We start from the raw sequence: 22,483 nt of genomic DNA, 5'->3' as shown, positions 1-22,483 counted from the left end.
TTTTCTGAATGTTGCTAACATTTTTTTAGAAAGTACCCTGCCAGATGCATCACAGCTTGGTGCAGGAACCACCCAGCCCAAGTCCGGAAGATATTGCGGAGGTTTGTGAATGCAGCTCAGGTAATCACACAAAGCAACTTCTCCATCCATTCTATCAACACTTCATCTTGAAAAGGATGTTCACATATTGAAAGAGCACTCAAGGAAATTCTGGAGGCATTTAGCAGGTCAAACAGCTTCCAGGCATTGATCTTCCCCCTTCCCCCCTTTGTTTGGACATCTCTCATGTTCTCCCACACCTTGATGAAGGGCTCAAGCCCAAAACATTGGTGATGTGTCTTCACCTTTGCTACATAAAGGCACTGTTTGACCTGCTGAGTTTCTCCAGCATTTGTGTGTTTTTCCATGCAGAGAACTGGACAGTCAACGTTTCTGGTCTGAATGCCTTATCAAGGCTAAGAGAGAATGGAAGAATAGATAAAGGGGGAATGAAGCTGGGGGAGAGGTCCAGAGATGATGGAGTACAGGACAGGAGGTGTGAGAAGTGGAGAAGTGGAGAGTCAGGTAGAGGGAGAAACCACTAGGAAGGGAAATGGAGAAAAAAGTTAGAAGGGAAAAAATAAATGCAGAGGAGTGCAAAAAGATGGGAACAATGGAATCAAATGGGCATTGGGGGTTACAATTCAAGCACCAAATACTAAGCAACAAGCCAGACGGCCTGTCTAAGCCTTGCAAAAAGTTGATACGTGCCAACAACTCCCAATCTAAGCATGCTAAAACTTCACTCACTTTTGCTATTTCAGTATGAACACCACCCTGTTAAATATGCTTCTCCTGATCTCTGCACTTAATTATGTCCAAATCCCTGAGTAAAACCAGCCACACTTGCCTGTCAAGAGTTAAGCTCTGAATGAAGTCTAGAAAACAGACTTTACTTGAGGAGTGCACGCAGTGTTGGCAAATGAGGGCTAATATGCATTGGATTGATGTAAATAATTGTCTCACAAATGAGCTCCTACTGTCAATCTGGAAAATGCAAACATGGGAACTAGCTTGTGATAATAATTGTGGGATATTCAGGCAGCTTGCTCATTAGAGATTCAGCATCATTCTCTTTGATTGTTCAGTTCAAGCTTCAGCTATGTAATTAACTTCAAATAAATGGGATTTTATTGGCCTTTATGTACACTCAGGCCATCATTTTGTGCTTGTTTTGTTTTAAAAATATTGATAAAACGTCAATTAAAATTTTTGGCCCAAAACGCAGTCAAGGCCCAGAGGGCATCCAGTGAAAAATGAACAGTGGTTCACTAATGTTTTTCAAATGGATAATCTGGGCCTGGAAGAAGGATTTTTCATATTTTTATCAATCATTGCAGAGGTTCCAGTTGGTTCTTCTGTGAATAAATCATGAAATTGGTCAAAAGGACAATATTGGGAGGATTTCCACCAGAATGAGGCAGCAAAATTGAACCTGTCAATGGGACTGCACTCAAATCCAATGTTACTGCACATATATTGTTACACAGTGATTTGAGAAGGATGAAGGGACATTTGTAGTACTGGTCCAACAAGGAGGTCCAAGCAGGTGAAAAGAAGGGAATGGGGCCAGGCCACCGACAGAGAAATTGTCAAGAGATGGCTATAGGTGTCTTCTTCAGGAGTGAGGATATTGAGTAAGACTGAATGAGATGTCATAATCTCACAAGTATGTCAAGGTGAGTGCTCACTATACACAGAAAATTTCTCTCTTCAATTTCAGACACGTGCACCTCACATTCATACAAACTGCTGCACCATCCACACCCCCAAAACCCTCAGCCCTTCCTAAACACAACACATTATTCTTCTGACACTTCATTCCACTCATAAGCCAAACATGCATCTTTAGAATATTGACAATTCCATTCAATACTCTTCACCTCCTCCATCTAAACCAGTGGTTTTCAAACTGGTCCCCTAAACACACATTCCACCATAAGTATTCCCTATGCCTTAAGTGCTCAGTGATTAGTAAGGGATTGTTTAAGGTGGTATGTGAAGTTTGAAAATCACTGTTTTAATCGTACCTAATTGACTCGTCATGTGCACGGCTTCATAACTCCAAAGGAAATGGGCCAATGTCAATTTTTCTCAAGCAAAATATTTCAGCAACAATTGGGTCTAGAGCAGTAGTTCTCAAACTTTCTTTCTCACTCACATATCACCTTAAGCAATCCCTTAGTAATCACAGACCACATGGTTAGGGTTTGCTTAAGATAGAATGCAAGTTTAGGGGGACAGTTTGAAAACCACTGGTCTAGACTAAGACAGAAAAGAATAGGTGGGACTCACAGACATTCACCACCAAAAGGGGGGCTTTAGCTCAATATATCCATGCCAACCATGAAAGATTTGTAACTTTTCATAAAGAAAGTTTACAGATGACACCAAAATTGGTGAATAAGTTGACAGTGAAGAAGGATGTTTATGTTAAAACTGGATATTGATCAACTGGGTACATGAGCAAAGGAACGGCAGATGGAATTTAACTCAGGCAAGTGTAAAGTTGTGCATTTTGGGAGTTAAATCAGAGCAGAACACATGGAGTGGCAAGTTCCTGAGGAAAGGAAATGAACAGAGAAAGCTAGAATTATAAGTACATAGTTCCCCAACAGTGACAACACAGGTAAATAGAATGGTAAAGAAGTCACATGATAGACTTGCCTTTATTGACTGAGACATTGATTACAAATGTTGGGAAATCATGTCATCATGCAGGACATCACGGATGCCATGATGCAGGTCATGGATGAGGACTCCCCCTTCCAGGTGGAGAGCGATGCCTCTGAAGTAGCCCTCGCCACTACCTTCAACCAAAAAAGCGCCCCGTTGCTTTCTTCTCTAGGACCCTCCACGGCTCCGAGCTAGGGCATTCCACCATTGAAAAGGAGGCCCAGGCGATTGTGGAAGCAGTCCACCACTGGTGCCACTACCTGGCCGGCAGGAGATTCACCCTCCTCACGGACCAGTGGGCTATGGCATTCATGTTTAACACTACCAACAAGAGCAAGATCGAGAACGACAAGATCCTGTGCTGGAGAGTTGAGGTGGCAACCTACAGCTACGACATCCAGTACCGCCCCAGGAAGTTTAATGACTCCCCCAATGCCCTCTCTCGGACCTGCGCATCTATGCATGAGTCCCTCTGCCTTCCAGGTGTCACCAGGTTGTACCACTTCATTAAGTCCCGGAACCTGCTGTATACCATCAGGGATGTCAGGGACATGACCGAGGTCTGCCGGATCTGTGCGGAGTGTAAACTCTGTTTCTTCCGCCCGCCCCAGGCCCATGTCATAAAGGCCACTCGGCCCTTCGAGTGTCTCGGAATGGATTTCAAAGGGACTGGATGAAGCGCAAAAAAGATTTATTATGATAGCCTTAACGGTAGCAAAAAAATGTATAATGTCAACTTGGAAATCAGAAGAGAGCCTGAGTGTATAGCAATGGTACATAGAAATGAATAAATGTATTCCATTGGAAAAAATAACATATAATTTAAAAATTAAGTCACATTATTTGAACAATTTTGGGAAGTGTTAATGGAACACAACAGAGAGGGCCTACCATGGACCTCCACCCTCTAAAATGATAGAATGAGAAGTAAACAAAATGACTTGATCCAGTGTGTAAAAGTAGATGACACAATTTTCTTGTTTATTTTCATTGTGTGATGACATTGTTTAATGGGTTTATTGTATTGTATATGTTGAATGTTTAGTGGGTTTGGAGGGGGTGGGAAGGGAAGGTAGGGGGGAAAAAGGGGAGAAAATGCCACTGTGTATATTCAAGAGGGAAATGTTTGTGTGTATTTTGATTGATATGGTTCATAGTGTGAAAATTTTTTTTTAATTTTAAAGAAGGAAAGGAAAGCTAGAGGTGTACAATCCAGTGATTATTGGGGTTCAGAGGTGGAGAGAGTGAACAAATTTAAGTTATTGGAAGTTATTGACTCAAAAGATCTTTCCTGGACACACTAGGGGAATCTTGAAGAAAGCACATCAGCGCCGCTACTTCCTTAGGAGTTTGCAAAGGTTTGGTACAACAGTAAACTCTGGCAAATTTCTGCAGATGTATGGTGGAAAGTGTGCTGACCAGCTGCATCACAGTCTGGTATGGGGGACGCCAATATCCCTGAACATAAAGCTCGGTAAAGCCCTCCCCACTATAGAGAACATCTACAGGGAATGCTGCCGTCGGAGAGCAGTAGCGATCCACAAGGATCCATGTCACCCAGCGCACACTCTGTTCTCATTGCTGCCATCAGGAAAGAGGTACAAGTGCCACAAGACTCACGCCACCAGGTTCAGGAACAGCTGCTACCCCTCCACCATCAGACTCTTCAACAACAAACTCAATCAGAGACTCATTTAAGGACTCTTACTTTATTCATTTTTTTAAATTCTTTCTGTATTGCACAGTCAGTTTGTTTACATTCATGATCTCTTTACAGTTCTTTATTTCCTTACATGTATATGCTGTGTGCAGTTTTTTTTTTCCACTATCAATAGGTGGTAATCCCGCCTGGCCCGCAGGAAAAAAGAATCTCAGGGTTGTATGTGATTTCATTTATGTACTCTGACAATAAATCTGAAATCTGAAACCTGAAATCTGAGACCCTTTCATCAGGATTGCGTGTGTAAAGGGTGGGAAGCAATTGAAAGGGGTAAGGGGAGTAGAAGTGTGAGGAAGTAAATGGCCAACAATAGGTGGCTCCAATACGTGAGTAACACCTTCAATGGCTCGAGTTGTAAAGTGATTCTTTGCCCTGAAAAAATATGGTCTCAGTGCAGCAGCAACATTAATTGTGAAATAATTTGACTAATGTCGTAGCTGTCACGTCAGTCTGGCCCTGATTGCATATGACCTCCAATGCAAAGTTCATTACTATCTCACAGTTCTTCTTTGCTACTTGCTCTGCTCTCATGGTGTTTGTTATGGCATCCCTAAATGTTCGAGCTCCACCAAAAATAGGGGAATATGGGGGAGACCGTACACTGAGCTATTTGCTTTCTCTGGAGACTTCCTGCCTCCTGCAAGCATTGAAAGCAAGATAGCTTAGAGAGAGAGTTAGTTAAAAATGAATGCTAATGCAGTAATACATTGATCAGATCCATTTGTAACAGTCACACAGCTGGTAGGCCTCCCACCTCCCTGGTGACCAAGGTTCAATTCTGACCTCAGACAATTTATGGAGCTTGCATTTTTCCCTGTGATTGCATGGGTGCCCCAGTTTCCTCCCATATATCAAAGATATGCATGTTTGTAGGTAAACTGGCCACTGTGAATTGATTATAGTGTGTAAATGAGTTTCAAGATTCAAGATGCAGTTTATTGTCATGTAATAAAAAGTGTCCATGTTACATGCTTCTGTGTGCTGCCTGTGTGGGTCTCCCGGTTTTATGATGCCTAATGCCAGTCCTCCGCTTCCCTGGAGTCTGCAACACCTCATGGCTGTTTCCAATCATAGGCACCGCCATCTTGGGTTCAAACCCCACGGTCGTGGGATTTTGGGGAAGTAAATGGAAATGCAGAGAAAATACAACAGGGTGAGCATAAAGCGATTTGTGATGGATGTACCCTGTATACAAGGAACTGGTTTCCAAGCTGAATGACTCGGTGAAAGAATGCTGCTTCTACACCTGATCATTCATTCGCCTGTTGTGCTTCATTAGATACCTTGAAATAATCAATTTAATGCAGTCACTTAAAATTAATCTCAATAGAGTTGCATCAAAGATTTATTATTGATGAATGATGATAAATTTCATTGCTTTGACACATTAGTCCCCTAATGAAGCTCCCTATCCTCTGAATTCCAACCTAATCCATCTGCCCTGGTCTCTTCGATCCCCACACACAATAAGGACAGGATTCCCCTTGTCCTTACCTACCACCCCACCAGCCTCCACATCTAATCATCTGCAATTTCCACCACCTGCAACATGATCCACCATCAGATAAATGTTCCCCTCTCCTCCCCATACACCTTCTGCAGGGACTGCTCCCTCCATGATTCCCTCATCCATTTATACCTTCCCACCAATCGCCTCCTAGGTATCTACCACTGTGTCCACAGAAGGAGCTATACTTGTACCCACATCTCTCCCTCACCACTATTTGGGGCCCCAAATAGACCTTCCAAGTGAAGCAACTATTCACTTGTAAATCTTCTGCATCTGGTGCTCCCATTTTGGCCTCCTCTATGTAAGAAAGACGACACAGACAGGAAAATCACTTTATTGAGCAGGGATCTCCCAGTGCCGACATGCTGACATGTCTGTCCATGGTCTCATGCACTGCCAAGCTGAGACCACCTGAAAATTGAACGTACAACACTTCAAATATTGACTGGGATTTCCATACTGTAAAAGTGCTAGATGGTTTAGAGTTTGTCAAATGTGTTCAGGAAAGTTTTATAAATCAATATATAGAGGTACCAATGAGAGAAGATTCAATACTTGATCTCCTATTAGGAATAAGATAGGTCAGGTGACAGATGTATAGAAAGTCAACCATTTTGGGTCCAGTGACTATAATATCATTAGCTTCAAGTTAATTATGGAAAGGATAAGTCTCGTCCTCTTGTTGGGGTTATAAATTGGAAGAAGGCAAATCTTTTAGAAATGAGAAAGGATCTAGGAAGAGTGGTTTGGGATATGTTGTTTTCTGGCAAGGGTGTGTTCAGTAAGTGGAAGGCCTTCAAAGGCCAAATTTTGAGAGTACAGAGTTGGCATATTCCTCTCTGGATTAAAGGCAAATTTAACTTTGGTTTTCAAGGGATATTGGCAATCTGGTTAAGAAGAAAAGACAAGTGTATATCAAGTATAGGCAATAAGGAGCAAATGAGGCACTTGAAGAATATAGAAAATGCAAGAAAATATTCAAGAAGGAAATCAGGAAACCAAAAAGAAGACATGAGGCTGTTTTGGCAGATAATGTGAAGGTAAACACAAAGGGTTTCTACAAGTATGTTAAGAGTAAAAGGATAATAAGAGACAAAATTGGTCCTCTAGAGCAGTGGTTCTCAACCTTTTACCTTCCACTTACATGCCACTTTAAGAAATCACTATGCCATAGGTGCTCTGTGATTAGTAAGGGATTGCTTAAGGTGGTATGTGGGTGGGAAGGGAAGGTTGAGAACCACTGCTCGAGACCCAATTGTTATTGAAATATTTTGGTTGATAAAAATTGTCATTGGCCCTTTTCTTTTAGAGTTATGAAACCATGCACATAAAGAGTCAACAAGATACGATTAAAACAGTAGTTTTCAAACTTTTTCTTCCCACTCACATACCACCTTAAGCAATCCCTTACTAATCACAGAGCACCTTTAGCATAGGGAATACTTAAAGTAGTATGTGAGTGGAAAGAAAAAGATTGAGAACCACTGGCCTAGAGGATCCATGTGGCCAACTAAGCCTCATGTACTGGGGGAGATTTAAACAGTTTATTTGTATCAGTATTTACTCAGGAGGAGGTACTTGCTGCTTTATAGCAAATAAAGGTAGATAAATCCTCTTGACTGGAAATGCTATTCCCTTGGACCGCGAGGGAAACTAGTGTAGAAATTGCAGGGCCCTGGCATATATATTCAAAATGTCCTTAGCCACGGGTGAGGTGCCAGAGGATTGGAGGGTAGCTCATATTGTCCCGTTGTTTAAAAAAGGCTCCAAAATTAAACCAGGTAATTATAGGCCGGTGAGCCTGACATCAGCAGTAAGTAAATTATTGGAAGGAGTTCTGAGAATAGGGATATATAGGAATGGGCTGATTAAGGATAGTCAGGATGGCTTTGTATGTGGTAGGTCATGTTTAAAGAATCTTGTAGAGTTTTTCGAGGAAGTTACCAAGAAGATCGAGAAAGGAAAGTTGTCTACATGGACTTTAGTAAAGCCTTTGACACGGTCCCACATGGGAGGTTAGTTCAGAAGGTTAATACACTAAGTATCCTTGGAGAGGTTGTAAACTGGATTTGAAATTGGCTGTGTGGGAGAAAACAGAGAGTGGTAGTGGATGGTTGCTTCTCAGACTGGAGGCCTGTGACTAGTGGTGTGCCTCAAGGATCAGTGTTAGGACCATTTTTGCTTAATGTCTATACCAATTATTTGGATAATAATATGGTGAATTGGATCAGTGAGTTTGCTGATGACACAAAGATAGGAAGCATTGTGGATAGTGAGGAAGATTGTCAAAGCTTGCAGAGGGTTCTGGACCAACTGAGAGAATGGGCCAAAAAATGGCAGATGGAGTTGAATGCAGACAAGGGTGAGGTGTTGCAATTTGGAAGGACCAACTGAGAAAGGACACATACAGAAAATGGGAGGCACTGAAGAGTGCGGAGAAGCAAAGAGATCTGGGAATACAGACACTTAATTCCCTGAAGATGGTGTTGCAGGAAGACAGGGTTGAAAAGAAAGCTTTTGGCATCTTAGCCTTTATAAATCAAAGTATGTAGAGGAGATGGGATATTATGGTGAAGTTATTTAAGACATTGGTGAGGCCATATTTAGAATACTGTGTGCAGTTCTGGTCACCTAACTACAAGAAGAATATCAATAAAGTTGAAAGAGTGAAGAGAAGATGTTGCCGATTCTTCAGGAGTTGAGTTGCAGAGAAAGATTAAATAGGCTAGGACTTTATTACTTGGAGCAAAGAGCAATGAGGGAGATTTGATAGAGGTTTACAAGATTATGAGTGGATGTGAAAAGGCATTTTCCACCTAGATTGGGGGAGATAAATACAAGAGATCATTGTTTTAAGCTGAAAGTGGAAAGGTTTAGGGGGAACATTAGGGGAAAGTTTTTCACTCAGACAGTAGTAGGAGTGTGGAATAATCTGCCATCTGATGTGGTGAATGTGGGCTCAATCTTAAGTTTTAAGAATAAATTAGATAGATACCTAGATGGGAAAAGTTCTGGTACAGGAGCAGGTCAATAGGACTAGTGGAATGATGATCAGCACAAACTAGAAGGGCCAAATGGTCTGTCTTCTGTGAAGTAGCATTCTATAGTTCTATGTTCCATCTGGGGCCCTCCAGCTGGATGGCATTATCATCGATTGCTCCATTTTCCATTAGGTTCCTCCCTTTCCCCATCTCCCTCTTTTCTTTTACCTGTCTCCTTTCCTCCAGCTCTGCATTCACAGAGCCACCCCCTCATCCCTTGATCAATTCTCCTTTTATCTCCTGCCCTCCTATCCATGTACGTCTACAGCCTCTTGGTTGTTGACTTGTTCTCCTTCCCCTGCCCCTTCTTCCATCGTCCCCTCACAGTTTTATTCAGGTGACTGACTGCTTTTTGCTCATACCTTGCTGAATGGCTTAGGCCCAAAATGTTGATAATATATTTTTGCCTCCTATGGTCATTGACAGATATGCTGAGTTTCTTCAGCACTTTTATGTATTATCTAATCAATACATTGTTTTGTCTATTATTTCCAGCAGATGAGACTACAATTACCAACCAGCTGGTATCAATGCTGAGCTGCATTTCAAAGGGTTCAAGATTTTAAACTGTTTTTAGCATGGCAAAACAGCTGAGCAAAGCGTTGCATCATCGGCAGGGTGCTTTAAACTGGGCACCACTCATCAGGAAATGAAAAGATTTTGGAATTAAGAATTAAGATCACCTTTATTGCTGTGTTAGACAGTGCAAGTGGGAAAGAAGATTGTTCTTTTAAACAATGAGCAAAGTATTTGTGGCATTGAGGAGCAGTGAACACAGCTTCAGAATGAGAGGTTGCACATTTCAGAGGGAGATGAAGAGAACCTTTTTCTCAGAGAGCCATGGATCTCAAGGGAACTGTGAAGACAAAAAAGTTCAATATATTCATCACAAATATCAATTGATATTAAAACCATAAGGGAAATCAAAGGATATAGGGAACGAGGGGAGAGGTAGTGCTGAGCCCAAGTTGCATCTATCATTGAATGTATGGGCCATGTGTCATACTCTTGGATTTAGATTCCATGTACTATGCAGCACAATCTGCTGCAGGATCTACTGACCCTGTTCCACAACAGCCACAGTGCAGAGATTTTGAATTTCAAGAAATAGGAGTTAACATATTTTGACATGATTGGTGTGCATCTGGTAATGGCAAATGTTGGGCTCACTGACATTCATCACTGGGAAATGTTGGGATCACTGACATTCATCACTGGGAAATGTTGAGATCACTGACATTCATCACTGGGAAATGTTGGAATCACTGCCATTCATCTCTGGGATTTGTTGGGCTCACTTACATTCATCACTAAAAAATGTTGGGATCACAGACATTTATCACTGGGAAATGTTGGAATCACTGACATTCATCATTTGGGATCACTGACATTCATCACTAGGAATTGTTGAGATCACTGACATTCATCACTGGGAATTGTTGCAATCACTGACATTCATCACTGGGAAATGTTGGAATCACTGACATTTATCACTGGGAATTGTTGGAATCACTGACATTCTTCACTGGGAATTGTTGCAATCACTGACAATCATCACTAGGAATTGTTGCAATCACTGACATTCATCACTGGGAAATGATGGAATCACTGACATTTATCACTGGGAATTGTTGGAATCACTGACATTCATCACTGGGAATTGTTGGAATCACTGACAATCATCACTGGGAAATGTTGGAATCACTGACATTCATCACTGGGAATTGTTGGAATCACTGACATTCATCACTGTTAATTTATCTAAAGAAGCCCTCAATATCTTAACCTTCAAAGAAACGTTCTTACATATTTATTTAATTCTTGAAAAAAACTACTGTGGTAATAGTATAGGCAATGCTTGAATGAGGAAATATGTTCATTTTAACACAGTAAACTCTGCCCATTCATGTTATTGGCATTGCCATCCACTTATTCAGATCTTCTCCAATTTTCTTAAGTAAAGGTGAGTAATTCAATTTATATAGATTATTTAAATTATCATCCCCCCATATTCCTACATATATTATTCCATTCCCTGGCCATTTAAATTGGGTATTTCTTTGACACTGAGTATCGTCCCTTCCAGTGGGGGGCATAATTTCACTTTTGTCCCAATTTATTTTATAGCCCAACACTTTCCTGTATTCTTCTTATCTTAAATATAATTCATGTAACAAACCAAATTAATCAAAATATTATCAGCAAATAAATTAATCTTATATTCCTCTCGATTAACTTCAAATCCCTTAAAATATCAGGATCAGATCAAATCAATTCTAAAAGCACTTCTCATCCATCTTGACTAAAATTGCTCCAACTATTCAGAGCCAACCAATTTCTATCCATCCTACAGCAATCTATCCATTTGATGCCCTCTTGTTTGACTGAACCTGAATCCTAGCCAGCTTCAGTGACATTGTGTTGGGTGGAAGATGTGCACTCTACCAAAGTGTTTGGCATGTCTGAAATATCCCCCCACAACCTCCTCCTCATCTCCAGTCTCCTGTCTCTGCACCTTCCCATTCCTAGTCAAAGTGTTTGTTCCTTTCCTTTGTATCAGCAAGTAATGACATGATCTGTATGTATTAGCATCAGTCCACTGACACCAATAAGAGTGTAGAATACCAGTGGAATTATCCTTTCATTTTTTTTCCATTACATTCCAGCAAACTGGAATTGAGTGTAGGCTTTGTCAAAGGAAGTTTTAAGATGGATGAGGAACTGCCACAGTTAGGAAATCCAAGAATGATTCAGAGAGAATGCACTGAAAATGAAGAAGAGGTCATGGGAATCTTTTCCTTGTATGGAAAATAGATGTTTCACAGCAGGACGCTGTATTTCTGGAAACTGAATAACTTCTAATTGAGCAGTGAATTTAAAGGAGGAGCATGAACTGGAGTTATCACATCCTTACCTGACACAACATCTGGGTTGTCCATCTGACAATCATCCTTCACACATCCCCTGTTCACCAATCCCTCTGTCCAATCCCTCCCACTCTGCCCTCATTATACTGGTTGGCTCCTCTCTGCACTCCCAGTCTTGAAGAAGGGCTCAGACCCAAAATATTGACCAGTTATTTTCTTCCACTGATGCTGATTGAACTACTGGGTTCCTCCAGCAGATTATATTTTATTCCTGATACATGTCTTTAGGTTAATATGACCCCAAAACAGTAGAAGAAGCAAACGTGGCATCTTCCCCTATGTGTCTGACACATGGTAGGCTACAATTTACCAGAAATGCAACACATTATTTACCCCATGTTAATGTGTCTCCACTTGACTGGCATGAAATCAGAACTTCACAGGACAGGTACATGTTTATTTCCTGCAACCAGAAAAGATGCATACTTATATCTGTGTTGCAAATGTTATGGACCCAGAGGACCCCAAACCACAGCAGCAATAGAAATTCGCCAAGACAAATGGTTATTTAAACAAAAGTTACTTTTAATTTTCTTTAAACATAAAACAAGATCAAACTTTAACTTAACAACCTAACTTACCCCCCTTCTAATTCTAAGTGCATGTGTATGTAATGTGTGTATAAGTTCAGAAATGTTCTTTGATTCACAGTCCAATCTCACTTCTCACTCCTCCAAGTTCACTAGTATCAGGCAATTCTTATACTGTGCACAAAATTTAACATTTATAAATCTTCACCAGGCTTTGGTGCTTGAAAGGTAAATGGTTACCACTCAGGAAGGTTCTTGTTGGTTTTCACACACAAACTGGTTCCTTCCGATCAGCCACTTCAGTGTCTTGCCGAAGAAACCTGGGTTTTCCAGATGATAACCTCTTTCTTTCAGGTCACACAGAATTCCTTTTCTGTTTCCCTTATCTCAGGTGAAACATTATATAGCCAGCCATCTCCTCTTGTATGGACCACAAGTGCTTTGAACAGGCTGAACTAAGAACTCACAATCTATCTTCAAAATGGGGTTTTAAACAAGTTTCTAAAAGCTACTGCAGAAAACCAGCTGTCTCTCTCTCTTAGAGAGAGAGAAAAAAAACCTGTTTTCTCGCTCTGCTTGCTAAACCACATGACCTTCTCAGAACAGCAAACTGCATTTAGTCAGATTGTGGCACCGGTCCAAATCTTCTGAGTCTGTTCATCTGTTGCTTTCAAAACAATAATCCATTACTCCACAGCATGTCTAATTAACACCTACTTGTGAAGTTCTTCACAAAGCAGTTTCCATTGTCTTTACAAAGGCACCACCAGGAGCCTGGACTGTCTGGCTTGAGCAAAGCTCTGGCATTTTAAATGAGATCTGTGTTGTGAAGTGTTTGTGTTTGTTGGTGACCTACACTAAAAAAACCCCACAATTTATCTCCTTTAAAACATATTATATACAATATAAAATATAGCATAATCAATCACATAATTCTCACAGAACACCTGTGCAATATTTATTTTTTACCAGCATCTTCAACTGCTAGCATTATACCTAAAAATGTGGTATTCGACAAGCAATTTAGAAGTGATATAGCAGCTGGAAGGTAAGATTCTTCTTTACAGCTCCATTCAAAACAGGCTAGAGAGGATAAACGGCATACTATTAAACTTCTCAGAATGTGTTCTTACTGAGCATTCTCAGATGTACCTTCCTCCATCCTAAACTTCCCCTAAATCTAACCTCACCTCTGTGAAGTTAAACAGGAAAGTCTGCAGATGCCATGATTGTAATGTAATACACAAAAGTCCTGGAGAAACTCAGCAGGTCACATGGATTCCATAGGAAGCAAAGGTGTATAAACCAATGTTTCGGGCCTGAGCCCTTTGTCAAGGTATGAACAGGGAAGTCTGCAGATGCTGCGATTTTAATGCAACATACAAGTGCTGAAGAAATTCAACAGATCACACATAACTTGTTGAGGATATATAATTTTTAAATACCTTCAGTTATGTAAGTGATATGAATTTCATGGAACCCAGAGCTGTCTTCAGCTCAACAGGTCAAGACCACAACTGGCAAGTACTTCAACCCATAGTGAATAGCAATGTGGGGAATTCAGAAACTCTCCATGTTAGAAATCTCCACTCTTGCCAGTGAAACAAAACATGAAGAATTTCCGACTTTCAGGTATGTTAATGTCCTAAATCTATTTTCCCACCTTTTCACTCTGACCCATGACAGGCAGTGGGATTATTTTTAGCTTCTTTGGAAATTGTTTAAGTTGTGAATCATTGAGAGATAAAAACACGTAGGCATAAAAATGATCAGTAGGAGTTTCTGGGCACTGTAATCTGTTTATGTAATCTCACTGTGTCAGAGCAGGTATTTTCTGAAGGCACTTCCTGCAGTTTTACTCGATTTAGTCAATTTCAGTGGGCTGCAACGAGGTAAAGATTCCAGGCATGCGAAAACAGGTTTCAGGATATCAACATTAAATCGAAGGTCGGGGAGGATTTTTGCTGAAATTTACCCAAGTCTAAATCTGGTCACATTAAGCAATCTTGACTTTTTGCATGCAACATTCTTTGGCAAGCTCCCAGCATTGTCTGTAATGCTCCAGTGGCACTGTTTCTGTTTAATCTTTTATTGATCCGATGATTTTGCAAGAATCATATCAGAGTGAACACTAAACACAACAAAAACTCAATTAAAGAATTCTGCTGAACCCAACATCAGCCGATCTGTCTTGACCTGTGATCGTGGTTATGAGGGGTCATGGAGAGGTCTCCTAATTGTACCCTAAAGCCCAAATTCATGTTCCTTTCTGTTTACATCTGCCAGGATGTCCATATCACTGTTGGAACCAGCTGTTCAACAACCCTTACCCTCCACCTCCCACCGCAAGATCACCATCTCTGCAACATTTAAGATTGCTCTTAGCTGGTCTAATATTTAAAGGACCTCATTAAATCAATACACCAAATGACTACTCTTTAAAGGGCAGAGTCTCTTTAGATGCTTCATTTGCTGTCCTACTTGAATCTAGCAGAGCATCCCTTCTCACTTGATATACAGTTCCTGAAATCAAACAGAGACTGCACATTTAAGAGGACCCAGGTCCGGAATCAGAATCCAAAAGATGAAGATGGACTGGAAATACAGGCCATTCTTCTGCCTTGGTTGTAGCCCCATTGTACAAGGAGGTCAAGAATCTTGGTGCCATTGTGAAGTGCCTCATTTTACAACTTCTCACTCACCAACCCTCTCCCTAACTTCAGTACACAAATATTGAATTGGCTACTGCTCACATTGCTGCCAGAACATTTGACCATGGAAGGCAGTGCAGCGATCCACACTTCCTATCAGAAACCTTTTGGATAGGACCCTTTTTTGACACTTCTCCCTGCAGCATGTGTTCAATTTTATTCCTTCATTTTGTGAGATTTTAGGTTGGCGAACAAGCCAGTAATCTTAAAATCACCATTAAGAACCTGACGATGTGTCACCACCTCAAACTTCTGCTCCCATATTACAGATGGAGAGTGAGATTCAGGGTTCAAACCCATCAACAATGAAGAGTCGGTGGCATATTTCAAAGTCAATACTGATATGCGACTTGGAAGGAAAGCAGTATGCTGGTGAAGGTGGTCCCAAGCACTTAAAACTTTTGCCCCTGTAGTTTAAAAATTTGACTCATGCTGTCAGATGAGATTAGAAGAGGAACACAACAGAAGAAATAGCCCATTCTCCCATTCGATAGGTTTATGGGTTTTTTCTCCCTATCATTTTCCCTTGTTTCCCATCTAAAATTCTATCAACCTCAATCTTGAATGAACTGGGCAATGAAGCTGCCACAGCCGATTTTGAGTAAAAATTCCAAAGATTAGCTACTTTCTGGGTGAAGAAATCTTTTCTCATCTCAGACCTGAATGGCCAACTCTTTAGATTGAAACTGTGTCCATTGATTTTGGAGATTCCATCCAGGGGAAACATTATTTCTGAATCTATCCTGACAAACTCAAAAACTATTTAATTTTAGAGATAGAGTGTGGTAATGGGTGCTTCCAGCCCACAAACCCATGCCACCCAAATACCAATTAACCTACAAACCCCATATGTTCTTAGAATGTAGGGTAAACAAGAGAAGCTCACGCAAACATGAGGAGAATGTACAAACTCCTTAGACAGCGCCAGTTATTACAGTCATTGGTTCTGTAATAATGTTGTGCTAACCTCTATGCCACCCAACTTTGTTTGCTTAAATGAAATCACTTGTTCTAAACTCAAGACAGTATGGGGCCAATTTGCTCAATTTCCTTTCATACAATACCCTGCCATTGAAAGAATAAAGCCAATAGGCCTTCACTCTACTCTCTCTACCATAGGTTTCTCCTTCCCTGTGTAGGGAGATCTATTTTCACTATCCCAGATTCCATCTCACTGGGGCTTTACTTGTTTGGAGAATGTTGCCATACTCTTCCTCGCAAAAATCTCCTTTAATAAAGGCTGTCTTACTCTTGGAATTCCAGAAATTTCTGGACCTGCTGTGGCAGAGTATATAAATATGTTTTTGGGAGATAAATTGGGAAAGGTTTGTTAGATTAGGTCACATACAAACACTTTAAAACAGATCTTATTTAAAATACTGGAACTCTGCCCTATACTAGATATGTCAGGGCCAACAGTCTTTGCAAGAGCTTTGGAGAGTGCCCAAGAGACTTCACTAATGGATTGTTGTTTACAAAAAGGCAATAGATGAAAGAGAGTGTCAGAGCCACATTCTGTATGGAGGGGAGCTTACTGTTCTAAGAAGGTCTTGTGGTTTTGCAAGCATAGAGAGAGTCAAACAGGCTTTCTCTCAGAGAGAGAGAGAGAGAGAGAGAGAGAGAGAGAGAGAGAGACAGACAGACAGACAGACAGACAGACAGAGACAGAGACAGAGACAGAGAAAAACAGATAGAGATCACTTCTACATTGTTACAGCCAGCAGAAGCAGCTGGGACTGGAACAGGACAAGCTGGCAAGCTTGTGGAAAGCCCCATTTGAAAGATAGCCTGGTTAAAGCCCTTGTAGTTCATGCAAGAGGAGAGGACTGGCTGTCTAATATTTCACTTGGAATAAGGGAAACAAAAAGGAATTCTGTGGTGACCTGAAAGAAAGAGGTTATCATCTGGAGAACCCTGAAAGGACAAGATTTGTTAGCAAGACACTGAAGTAGCTGATGGAAGTACATCAGTTATGGATATCCTGGAACAACAAATCTCTCTCTGAAAACCGATAAGAACTTTCCTGAGTGGTAACCATTTACCTTTCAAGCATCAAAGCCTGGTAAACTTTATAAATGTTAAATTTTATGCACCATATAAGAATTGCCTGCAACCAGTGAACTTGGAAGAATGAGAAGTGAGATTGGACTGTAAACCAAAGAACTTTTCTGAACTTATGCACACATTACATACACGTGCGCTTAGAATTAGAAGGAGGTTGTTAGGTTAAGTAAGACAATAGTGATAAGTTAAAGTTTGATTCTATTTTCATGTTTAAAGATAATTAAAAGCAATTTTTGTTTAAGTAACCATTTGTCTTGGTGAATATCTATTGCTGCTGGGTTTTGGGGTCCTCTGGGCTTGTAACGCTGTGCATTAACTTACAGCAACTTTTGTACAAAGACCATTTGATAAATACTCTGTTTCAACACATAAGAACATATTTTCCACCAAAGTGGATGATCTCACATTTTTCTACATAACATATTCAAGATGACATGTCCTCATTTAACCTCTCTATGGACCTGGAAATCTTTCAGCATCCTCCTCAAAAAGTTGCATCATCAGTGAACGAGTGTAAATAACACAATCCCTTTTCTTAAATAATTGATATGGCTACCTAGTGGCTGGGTCTGAACCCCAAACCCCAACTCAATGTATGCAGCCTCCCCACTGCAGTGACCCATTCCTTCCCAAAATCTTCTGACCCTTAACCCATTCTCATCCTAGACAAATATATTACCTTCAATACCTCTCATTTCGCAACCTCTTATATAGAACCTATTAAAGATCCTTTAAAAGGCCAAATACACTACATCCACAGGTTCATCTTTATGCTACAAGTCCCAACTTTTTTTTAAAAACACTTTTCACACATTCATGTTGACTCTACCCAATCCTTCATTTCTTTTCCATGTGTCCTTTACCAGTTCTCAGCAATAGATCCATTTCAGCTAACATCCTACTGGTGTCAGGCTAAATCCTCAGTAGTTTCACAATGGTCTATTACTGGATCTGAAAGTTCAGATCCTGTGAACTTATTCACTTTCTGTCCCATTAATTATTCTCATACAGTTTTTTTTATATAACATGCTGGATGTATAATGCTCCACTAGGTTCCAAAGAACCATAAAATACTACAGCACGGAAGCAGACCCTTTGGCCCACCTAATCCATACCAAATTATTTGTTCCACCTAGTCCCATCGACTTGGACCCGGATTATATCTCACCATATGCCTCCTATCCATGTACCTATCCAATCTTTTCTTAAATGTTGAAATCGAGCCCACATTCACCACCTCCACTGGCAGCTCACCCCACACTCTCAACATCTCCTGAATGAAGAGGTTCCCTCTAATGTTCTCCTTAATCATTTCACCTTTTCACTTGTCATCTAGTTCTTGACTTACAAAAGTAGGTTGAAAAAGTCTGCTTTTACCCTATCTACATAATTTTGTAAACCTCTATCAAATTTCCTCTTTTTCTCTTAATAAAGTAGGAACCTATTCAACTATTCCCTCTAACTCAGCTCTTCAAGACCTGGCAACATCCTTGTAAATTTTCTCTGCATTCTTTCAATTTCCTTGATGTCTTTACTGTTGGTAAATGACCATAACTCTATACAATACTCTAAATTTGGCCTCACTATTGTCTTATCCAATTCTTTGATTTATGAAGGCATATGTGCCAAATGTTTTTTTAAACAACCCTCTACCTATGACGCCACTTTCAAGGAACTATGTATCTGTATTCTCAGGTACCGCTGTTCTGCCACATGCCTCAGTTCCTATCATTTCATGTGTAAGTCCCACCTTGATTGTCCTTCCAAATTGCAACACCTAACACTTGACTGCATTAAATTCCATCTGCCATTGTGCATCCCATTTTTCCAGCTCGTCCAGATCCCTCTGCAAGCTTTGAAAGCCTTTCTCACTGACCACTACACCTCCAATCTTTGTGCAAACTGCAAATCCAGTTTACCACAGTATCATCCAGATCATTGATATAGATGACAAACAACAATGGATCCCTGAAGCAAAATATTCGGTTTCTTCCATTAAAACAGAAATGAAATAGTTGTTTAATGTCTTTGCTGCTTCAATGCAATCAGCCTTGCAGCGAAAAGAAGCTCTGTTGGAGGGACGCAGTGGGTTGAACAACATCAGAGGGAGAAAAAGAACTAGTAACATTTCAGGCGAGATTAAGGATTCTAGCCCAAAATGTCAACAATACTTCTCCCACTGATTTTGCTCAACCCACTTGAGCTCCTTTAGCAGGTTGTGTTTTGATCCAGATTCTGGCCATCTGCAGTCTCTTGTGCCAACCCCCCGCCCCCCGCCCCCCCACCCTCCATAGTTTCTCCTCTCTTAGTTTGTAAGGCACTCACATTAACAGTAGCTATTATTTTCCTTGTTGCATAGCAATAGAAGGCTCACAGACTGTTCTTGAGTTTTTTAATTAGGAACCTTTCTCAGATTCTACTTATCCCTTCTTTATCAATGCCTTGGTCCTCTGTTGAATTCTGAGATCTTTGAAATTTTCAGGCTTCTCTTGATAGTCATTCCAGGTGGATTTTTCCTGTCTTTTTACATTACTTGCAAGCTATGCATTAATTCTTTAAGTTTTAGTCACTGCCTCTTTTCTGTTCAGAATCTGCCATGATAATCCTACTGTTGTGGATTCTGATTGGGCGGCACATTAGCACCGCTGGAAGAACTCGAGGGGAACAATCCTGACCACAGATGCTGCCTGTGCACAGTTGACATATTCTCCCTCTGACTGCGTGAGTTTTCTCCAGTTGCTCCTTGCCTATTAATTGTAAATTGCTCACAGCATGTAGGTGAGTGGTAGAAGTTTAAATAAGACAGTTGAAGGGATGAATAAGATGCTTGGTCAATGCAGATTTGATGGGCCTAAGATTCTGTTTGTGTGCTGTATGATTCTATGTCTTAATTTGTTTTTCTATTAAATTCCATGATGCCATGATCACTGTTCCTTAAAATATCATCATCAACTAACAGCTTATCATTCCAAAACACAAGATCTAAAATAGTATATGCCCTCGTTGGCTTCCCAGGTGTACAGAAAATGATTGCTTAATCTCTCCATGATTTGTCATTCACCGCATTACAGGAAATTTAGTTTGCCCGTGGATGTGGAGGTAAACCGCCTCCCCAACCCCACCCCAGTTATTTTATTATCCATAGAATATGCACCTCTCTTTTCTTGATTTGTACTATGCGCATACTGCAATTATGGAATGAGCAGTTGAAGAAAATCTGGGTGAATTCAAAGGAATGAATAGGATAATGGAGTGCAAATGCTGTTTAGTAACACTGCCCAACAACCTCTTCTGTTGATGAGAGCCGGTTGTAATCTTTCAACCTCAGATTAGCAATCAAAGCAGAGTTCTTCTGGGCTGTGGCTCTGTCCGTTCATGGCTTTGGACAACAAACCACTGGCAAACTAACAAATATTATGTTCTTATCAGTGAGGAACATTGCTGTAGTGAAAGCTGATTGGGTTACGGTGCCAACGTAATCGATTACAGCCTGCACCACTGACCCAACATTAGTGATAATTACAGTGCTTTAGCATTCTCCACAAGCTTAAATGGAATAGACAATTAAACCCACTGTAAGCAATTAATGAAGGGTTGACCTCATATCAATGAGCCAAACAGTTTATTATTTTATTCTCATGGGAGGAACATTAAACTTTTTCTGCCTAAATTTAATTGAAAATGCTTTTTTAAGGTGGCAAAATTAGCATAGTGCCCGAGACCAGTATTTGAGTCCAGTTCTGTCTGTCATTCACCTTGTGTCTGCATTGGTTTCCTCCCACGGTTCAAAATGAACTGGGGTTGTAAGTCACTTGGGTGTAATTGGGTGACATGGGCATGTGGGCTGAAAGGGTCTGTTACCATGCTGTATGTCGCTTGGGTGTAATTGGGTGACATGGGCATGTGGGCTGAAAGGGTCTGTTACCATGCTGTATGTCACTTGGGTGTAATTGGGTGACATGGGCATGTGGGCTGAAAGGGTCTGTTACCATGCTGTATGTCTATATTTTATAAAAATTTAAAAAAAAATATTATCACCTCTCTGCTCTGCAAATATCCATATGCAAAAAGACAATGGGAATTTTCCTTATTCTTAAGACCAAAACAAAATCTTCATGCTCTGTGAACATGACAACCAAATAAGGGTTTATGAGAGATTGTCATTTAGATGTTTTTCTGAGGGTTGTTTTTATTCCTTTGACGAATTACAAAGGAAATATGGTATTAGTGGAAATTCTATATTTGTATATTATCAATTAAGATCTTTTGTAAAACAGTTATGTGGTCGACATATGATTTTATTACCTGAATCTAATTTTGAAGAATATGTACTTTCAATACCAAAAAAAGGATATATATCTGATTTGTGTTGTATTTTACAAGAAATTGATAGTGAAAAAGACTGGGATAAAGATAAGTTGAAATGGGAAAAAGATTTAGGACATAAAATAGCTGAAGGAGCTTGGATGGAAATTTGTCAGAATAGTATTCGGAAATTAATTACGCTAGACTAGCGATGATTAATTATAATTTTATTCATCAGCTACATTTAACGCCGGAGAAATTTTTAAAATTTGGTCTTAGTAAGTTGGATTCTTGTTTTCGATGTGATCAGACGGCCAATACTTTTTTTGCATACTGTTTGGCTTTGTGATCGATTGCAACAGTTTTGGAAAGGTATTCAATCTATTTTTAACAGTTAAGATAATATCCATCTTGTATTAGATCTCGATATATTTTTATTAGGGAACATGCAATCATTAATTGATTTAGGTTTAGAGGATTATCAGATTTCCTCTATCTATTTAGCTTTAGTCGTGGCTAAGAAATGTATAGCACTTACTTGGAAAGATAAAAATATATTAACTTTAGATAAGTGGCATTTGGAGATGAAATTTTGTTTGACTATGGAAAGGATATCTTTTTCAATTCGGGATAGGATGTCTTTTTATTAGTTAAAGTGGACTCCGTCTGCTAATTATATGCATTTAAGTTTGATTTAAATATATGTTTAAGCGTGATATTTTAGTATTGATAAAAAAAAATTTTTGTTGTTAGAATTTTTTTTTAGGTTAAGTTTTATCTCTTTTTTTGTAAGTGGGTATTTTTTTTTCCATATATAATATTGTTAATTTTATTAACAATTATTTTGGGGGGGAGGGTTGGACTAATCTTAAGTTAGATTACTAATATTGTGTTACAATTAACGGGGGGGTTATTTTGTGTAGTTTTCTGATGTAATATTGTAATCATATAATTTTAATT

General features: G+C 39.9%; 1 protein-coding gene across 4 annotated transcripts in view; it reads right to left on the bottom strand.

Annotated features, from left to right (window-relative positions):
- Positions 1-9,652: 9,652 nt before the first annotated feature.
- The window catches only part of LOC138755256 (tribbles homolog 1-like), a 60,093-nt gene continuing 47,262 nt past the window's right edge, over positions 9,653-22,483 (bottom strand). For 2 of the 4 annotated variants that reach the window (XM_069920906.1, XM_069920911.1), the window contains one exon: positions 9,653-9,842. Coding sequence is in view for 2 of the 4 variants with exons in the window: in XM_069920911.1 (XP_069777012.1) it covers positions 9,817-9,842 (26 nt within the window). In the remaining 2 variants the exon portion in view is untranslated. Of the gene's footprint in view, positions 9,843-12,246; positions 12,317-22,483 lie in introns of those variants that run through there. The other 2 variants (XM_069920910.1, XM_069920909.1) reach the window with 2 other exon arrangements.

The sequence above is a fragment of the Narcine bancroftii genome, chromosome 2 (genome assembly GCF_036971445.1).
Source record: "Narcine bancroftii isolate sNarBan1 chromosome 2, sNarBan1.hap1, whole genome shotgun sequence".
Taxonomy (NCBI): domain Eukaryota; kingdom Metazoa; phylum Chordata; class Chondrichthyes; order Torpediniformes; family Narcinidae; genus Narcine; species Narcine bancroftii.
Note: the sequence above shows the minus strand (reverse complement) of the source record. Positions and strands in the feature narration are given on the sequence as shown.